We start from the raw sequence: 7627 nt of genomic DNA, 5'->3' as shown, positions 1-7627 counted from the left end.
TGTGTCTGTGTGTATGTATATGCATGCATGGGTGTGTGTACCACTGCACCTGTCTGGCAATGCAAGACTTCCCAAGTGTTTGGGGGTAAATTAAAATAAGCATCTGGTAATAATTCTATTCCATCCAAAACAGATTCACTTTGAGCTACAGAGAAAAAGCCACATTAGGGAAGGAATAAAAGTACCTGAGAACTCCACAGACACAGACTTCAGAAGGTAGGTCTATAAATAGTTGTGCTTGTGAATGCACACTGTAAACAGAAAACCATCCGGCCGGCTGGAGCTGCGATTTCAACTGAAGCCCCACCATGAACTTAAGTCCCACTAGCAGGCGTTCCCAATCAGCCCAGGGCAAAGGCGAACACTGTCCTTTTACTAATCTCAGTGTCTCTTGAATCAGTAGCAATACTTTGCAATTTCATCCAATTTCATCCAGACGGCAGCCTTCTTTAACCACACTCAGAACGCACAGGGAAATGGTAAGGGAAGGATCTAAGTGAAACCCTTCAAAGGCACCGGGAGAAAAACAAAACATCAACATCACACCGGAAAAGCTATTCCTCAAGCAAGCTGTTTTCCCTTCATTTCCCTGCCAGCCGGCTCTCCAGCCTTCGCAAACATTAAACAGACATCCCAGCTAGAGGAGAGAGCATACCTGAGCTGATCATACCGTGCATTCTTTGCTGAGCCAAGAGCTGCTCCCGTCCGGCCACTCCATCTGAGGAAACACAGGAGTCACTCTCATAAATTGTCTGCAGCATGCTCCGGTCACTCTTACTTCAGCTCCGTGAAACATCCATCACGGCTGCCTGCTCTGGTCCCAGGAGCTACCCTGGCTGGTCCTCCCTCCTCCCCGAGGAGAAACAGCAAGCAAGCGAAGGATCAACTTCCACAATGATTTCCTTTCTGCTTAGATGGACATAGCCTTTTTTTTTAAAAAAAAAAAAAATACCTGGGCTCCCTTTCCCCCCAGTTACCAACCTGTGTGCAAAGCAGGAAGCAGTGGATGCTATGGCTTGCTGGAGTTTTAGGTTATCCTGGAAACTAAAAGCAGGCGGGCAACAGGAATGTGCCTCGGGGTTATTTCTTTGTAAGAATAAATAGAAAAATATTAACTCTACCCATTGGGGAAAACAAAGGAAGAAAGGAAGAAAAAACAATGAAACCTGGCGTCTAGCTCCTGGGCTGCTAGGGTTTCCAGGCGAGATCCTCACCCTGCAAGTGGCTCCAGAGGGTGTCCTCCTATCTGTCTGTGCCTCTCTCCCTTCCCTTTCTCAGTCTCTCTCAGCTCAAGTTGGCTAAAGCTAGTGATAATCCATTTGCATATGAATCAACAACAGCATGGCCCACAGGCACAGAAATAGAACAATGGTCGGCCTGAGCCAAAAATAGGTCAAGCATGGCCGAGTGATTGGAGCCTGCATTAATGCATTTAAAAATACCCCAGCAAAGCCAGCTGTCCAGCCTCTATCTTTCAAACCATAATTCTCTATTGCAGGGCCTTAAAAGCAATTAACTCTTTCCTTCCTCGGCTTGCTTTCCATACTGGGTTTTCACACTGGCATCGCACCCCCAAAGAAGGGAAATAAGGAAAAAAAGGAGAAGAATCCTAACTCGGAGAGGGAGAATGCACACACATTTCACTTTATTTCTGTAGTATGTGTTTTTGGAAGAGAGAGCAGAGAAGTGCAGAGCTGTATTGGTTCTAAAATAATACTGGAAGCTTTTGCTCATAATGTGGTTTCTGCCTCACCCACGCCCAGCAATCCTGGTGTTCTATTTTGGTTGTCTGTTTCTCTGGCTACACTGCAGTTGGCTGGAGGACTAGAAGCTTTTCTGCCTTCTAGTTTCAGCGCCGACAGGAGATTCAGCAGAGGTCATTTCTGAAAACAAGCTCACCCCAGAAGAAAAATTTTACAAAGACTTGGCTTGTGGCTTGTTTGGTTGTTTTGTTTTTTAAACTTATTTATCTTGTCCATTCCACAGCTCCTAATGTGATCTTAGATTACATATCAATTTTATTGCGTTTGGTTCCTGCTATACTTAAAACAAAAATCAAGCTGTGTCTTAGAACTACAAGAATTTTTCCTCTCTCAGTCCCTCAGGCCAGACCCTCTTTACCTATAATAGAGGAATGTTGATGTGAATATCTACACCTATAAAGCAGTCAGTCAATACGTTCACTACCCAAGTACAAATGGCTAGTGTCTATTTATACCTTGGATGGCTGAAATATAGACCTCAGTTTTGTATAGCATGCCAATCGAGTTTCAGGCCAACACACATTATAGACTTCCCCTGTGAGGTAGATGGAACGCACAGCTTCTCAAGAGAGTTTGATAATCTCTGGTATACATTAATAATAACGATTTCTCTCTCAGCAATAAATCCAGCATCCCGAGAGGGGACACCCGCATCTAGCCAGTTCTAAGGGCAAATTCAAGAGTGGTACCTATCATGCAAGTTCTTCCTTGACAAACAGACTCAGCAGGGGCATCAAGCAGGGGCAGGGAAAGGAAAGGCCAAAGACCAGTCACAGAGCAGAGGCATCTCATCACACTCAGGCTGGGGAGCCAGGAAAACCAAAGATGGACTCACAGAATTCTGGCAAAGGGAAGACAAGGCAATACTGGCTGGATTCTCTTCCCTGTGTCAACTATTTTCTACCCATTACCCCTCTTCAGGAAATGGCATTATTTGGACAGCTAACGCACAAGAGTGTTAAAACAGTATTTTTTTAATGTCCTTGCAAATAGGCAGGACAACAAAATCATAATGTTTCTATCATGATGGAAGAAGGTCATTGGTTAATTAAATAAAGAAGCTGTTTGCCCTGATAGGTTAAAACATAGGTGGGTGGAGTAAACAGAACAGAATGCTGGGAGGAAGAGGAAGTGAGCTCAGAGATGCCATCCTCCCCTCTCCCAGGCAGACACATGTGATGAAGCTCTGACCCAGGATGGACATAGGCTAGAATCTTCCCGGTAAGACCGGTCCTCACTAAGACCGGTGCTCACAGATTATTAGAGATGGGTTGATCGGGATATCAGAATTAGCCAGTAAGGGCTAGAGCTAAAGGGCCAAGCAGTGTTTAAATGAATACAGTGTCCGTGTAATTATTTCGGGTAAAGCTAGCTGGGTGGCGGGACACAGCCCACCGCTCCTATTGCTACACTATCAGTGGAAAATATGTTTCGTATTTCCTTTTTAAAAATATGCATGCATAAAATTCAAGACATGGAAATACTGTCCTCTATTAGGACAGCTATTACACACAGCACTTTAGAGTTCGTGAAGACGGACCGTTCATGAGCTGCCTCCCTTGCCATCACAGGAGCTGCTCCCCCCACGGGGCAGCTTCGTGGAGGGACACAATGTTCTTCCTTTATTATTATTTCATTCTTCTAATATTTATTCTCTAATGGTTTTGCACTGTAGGCTGTATCCCCATTTATAATCAAGGTTCCATCAGAAAAGGTTTTCGACATCCATTCACAGAGATTGGAAATGATTTTTGTTTATAATTAATTTTTGTAAAGTAGTTATAAATATAAAACATCACACAGGAGATTAGCCAGACCCTAGTGCAGACCATCTTAATTAACTTCTCTACAGTTAGAGCAGCCATTCTGAAACTGTGGAGGCTCATGTTGGATCTTATGCTTCTACTGTTAATTATATTTTTGTGGATTTATCCAACACAAAAAAAACTTGAAAAATTAATGATGGAATTAAGCCTAGGAATACAATTAATTAACATTCTATTGGCTTCATTATTCCGTGTCTATGATTTAATGTGTGCATGTGGGTTTAATCCTTCCTCGCCACCTAAAATTTATCTTTTATTTTCTTCTTTCTATATTTTCTTTTCATGTTATAGTTTAACCATGTGTATTTTTGTTTACATGTGCACATAACTGTAATAGGATAGATATGCATGAGGAAAAAAATGTTCTTTTAATATCTGATGTCATATGACCTTAATATCAATTAGCATGTTTTAAGTTCACCCACTTCTCTGTGGTTTTGTGTTTCACTTCTTTAAAGCTAAATAGTATTCCATTTTCTATATGTACCAGATTTCCTTACCCGTCCACTGGTAGTAGGGTAACTAGGTTGGCTCCGTTTCCTTGCCGTAGTGAAGAGAGCAGACCATCATGGGGTGCAGACATCTCTATAGGGACACAGAGTTCGCTGGGTGGATGCCAAGGAGTAAATCAGTTGGGTCCGGGTCATGTGCTAGGTTTATTTTCAGATTTTTGAGGAATTTCCAAGTTGATTTACAAATGGTTGCATTCCTGTGCACTCCACCAGCAGTGAACAGGGGCTCCTCTCTGGACAGTTTCTCCGGTACTTGCCAGGGATTTTGATAAACGCTATTCTGACCAGGGTGAAGGGGGGATCTTAAAAGTTTCAACTCACATTTTCTTGATGGCTAGGCATATTAAACATTTTTAAAAATTTGTGTTTCTTCTTTTGAAACCTCTCTTCCATTCATTAGCCCACTTCTTACTCGGCAGTTTTATTTCCTTGACATCAAATTTCTACATTTCTTCTTGAAATTCTCTCTATCGGCCCTTGTCTGGTATATAGCTAGAAGATTTTTCTCCCATTTTCTGGCTGTTTGCCCTCTGATTTGTTTTCCTGTGCTATGCAGAAATTTTATATATGAATAACTAAAAAATATTTCACACAAGCCAAGCTGAAAAGACCAGTCCACGGAATGGAGAAATTCTTTGCTAACTATACGCCTGGCAGGTATAGTCTGTAAGGAATTCCAAAGGTTAAATACTAATAAAACAGTCAGCTAATCATTAAATTGTCTAAAACACTTAAAAATAGTTCTCAAGGAGAGAAATTTAGGCAATAAATAGTAAAAAAAAAAAAAAAGAAAAAGAAAAAAGTATTCAATATCCTTAGGCATCAGGAAAATTCAAATTAATATTGCTTTTACCTCTATCAAGATGGATTTCATCTAGATGACAAATAACAACACTGATAGCCACATTTAGAGAAGGGAAACCTCATCCACCTCGGGTGGGAACTAAAACTGGTGCAGCCAGTGTGGAAATCAGGGTGGAGTTCCCTGGGAAAGTAAAGCCAGAGCTATCATTTCAGCTCCTGTACTCTTGTTGCTATACACCCAGAGGACTACAGGCTAGCACCTGGCACAGCCAAGCTCATCACCGCACTACTAGGATACAGGATCAGCCCAGAGGTTCAGCAACAAGCGAATGAATTAAAAGATAATGGGGGTTACATTTGGCTGTAAAGAATGAAATTGTGACACTTTGAAGAAAGTTTATGGATCTAGTATAACCATCTTAAGTAAAACATGCCAGACTCAGACAAATATTTCTCGTATGTGGAATATTGATTTAAATGTAAGCATGTGCATATTCATGTAAGACACACACACATATATATGTATATGTATATGCGCACATGTATATATAGGGCATCAGAATAGAAAGGAAACTGTTAGACAAGAAGATGAGATCTAAAGAGCAGAGGGCAAAGAGAGAGAGAAGGTAGGAGGTACACATTATATAATGTGCATATCATAAGAGCGGTCAGGGGAAGAATTGGGAAGAGGAAAAAAAGCACCAGGGGTGAGGGGCTGGCAAGAGAGGGTTGAATAGGTTAAAGAGAAAGAAAGTTTGATGATATTTGTGAAAATGTCACAATGAAATAGATTTTTCTACTAATGAAGGCTCTCTGTCCTCCCATTGAGTCCTCCCATCCACCCATCAAATGCTCCCCATTGGTCCATTGAGTGCTCCCCATCCTCCCATCACAAATGCTCCCCGTTCACCCATCAAGTGCTCCCTGTCCACCCATCGAATGCCCCCTGTCCTCCCATCATGGTTGCTTTCTGTTTCTGTGTCACTTCTAAACAGACTTGTGTAAGGGGACACAGGTGATGGTCTCCAGCCTTGGGTTCTCTCCTTACAGAACCTTGCCCTCACCCAATGATACAAACACACCGCTTTACTTTTCCAGATAGAGTTTCAGATGAATTACTGATTAAAACAGAATAACTGTCTACTTGTTTTCGAGTGTTTTTAACAGAATATACAAAAATTGTGGGAAAATATGTAAGACAAATAACACAATCATAATATTGGCATAATAGATGCCTACACATCCCTCGTCACTTCATGTTTAATTACACCCACAGACCACAATCGACAGAGAAGATCTCTAAGCTTTTTATGAGCAAAAAATAGAATAAAACTCCAGAATAGCAAGCAATTATCCCATTTCTCTGAGGTTCCAGGAAACAGCTGTCCAGTGTGTCTTCAGTTGGGCCACGTCTTACATCTCACCTCCACAGAAAGCATGTATTCCACTTTCCTTTTCATTAGCAGCCTGCCTTTCATTTAACTCTTGACAACAAAAAAAAATTATTTAGTGTGAAATATATCAGGCCTGTCATGAGACAGCTGATGCCTGCCTCCCAGAAGAGAAAAAAACCGTCATGAAAACTAACACCCTGGACACTGACCACCGGGGTTTTCATAGCCAAAAAACTCAACGGTAAGAATCAGAATGTCTCGCATCATCTCAAAAATGCTGTTAAAGAAAGGAAGAAAGTTTTTCCAGCTATTTGTGAGACCAGTTTTATGAAGGCAGACATTTTCCTTTACGCTAATCTTGACAAACTAATGTAAACATCAAAGTAAAAGGGCAATTTTTTAACATCTCAATACAATAAATTTAATTTGAGGAAATTCTTTTGAAATTGAATTATGTATCATAGTTTGCTTTCAGGTAGATACAAATCAAAGTGAAACAAGAACACACAGTCTAGGTTCCCACGTTAATGGAGAACAGGAATTGAATCCCATTGTCAAACGGTTTCCAGACACAGTGACAACGGCAAAGCTTCTCATGAAAATGCCTGGGAACACACAGTGACGTGTCTTTCCAAAGCTGGCCCAGGACTGAAGACACAAGTCAACAGCAGAGCGCTTCCCTAGTGTGCCCAGGGCTCTAGCGTCTATATCCAGCAACATAGAATACAAATGAAAACAATCTACACAGATACTCTGACCCCAGTCACTACGGCCTTTCTCAAATCTGTCTTCCTGGCAGCTGAGGTTCCCACTCTTAGCGAGGCAACACACCTATCATCTTTGCCAGGAGGGCAGTGGTGGATCTGAGGTGAGAAGGCTTTTCATGGAGAAGCAAATGCTTTGAGCCCAGAGTGTAAACTTTTAAACTCATTTCCCTAAAATACTAAATTGTGTTTTTATAAGAATTTTTATAAATTTCTGTGTGATGTCTGGTATCCTCCATCTAATCAGCCATCATGGTCATTTCCCTCCATTTTAATTTCATATTTCTCGAACTACAGCCATCATTATGCATTGCATACATTCCTTTATGGTCAATGGGTTTCTGCTCTCAGTTTCCTCAGGAACAAGCTGGAGTGGGGAGGTACTAAGTACTTTTGTTTGCGAATTAGTTTATCAACTGAATTTTCTCTCTTGGAAGAATAACATCACTTCTTAGTAAAGAAGGAACAATAATTTACACTAATTCCTCACAATTTGGTGGAGCTGCTTGTGAACACACACTGCACTCCCGGACCCTGGTCAACAGGCACTGCACTCCTGGACCC

At 41.5% G+C, this 7627-nt stretch overlaps 1 protein-coding gene across 7 annotated transcripts in view; it reads right to left on the bottom strand.

The window, feature by feature from the left end:
- The window catches only part of Hdac9 (histone deacetylase 9), a 674620-nt gene that overhangs the window by 307180 nt on the left and 359813 nt on the right, over positions 1-7627 (bottom strand). For 6 of the 7 annotated variants that reach the window (XM_026782512.1, XM_026782516.1, XM_026782520.1 and 3 more), the window contains exon 3: positions 656-718. In XM_026782512.1, the coding sequence (XP_026638313.1) occupies positions 656-718 (63 nt within the window). Of the gene's footprint in view, positions 1-655; positions 734-7627 lie in introns of those variants that run through there. The other variant, XM_005343859.3, reaches the window with a different exon arrangement.

This window comes from Microtus ochrogaster, chromosome 1 (genome assembly GCF_000317375.1).
Source record: "Microtus ochrogaster isolate Prairie Vole_2 chromosome 1, MicOch1.0, whole genome shotgun sequence".
NCBI classification, from domain to species: domain Eukaryota; kingdom Metazoa; phylum Chordata; class Mammalia; order Rodentia; family Cricetidae; genus Microtus; species Microtus ochrogaster.
This window is presented reverse-complemented; position numbering and strand designations above follow the sequence as displayed.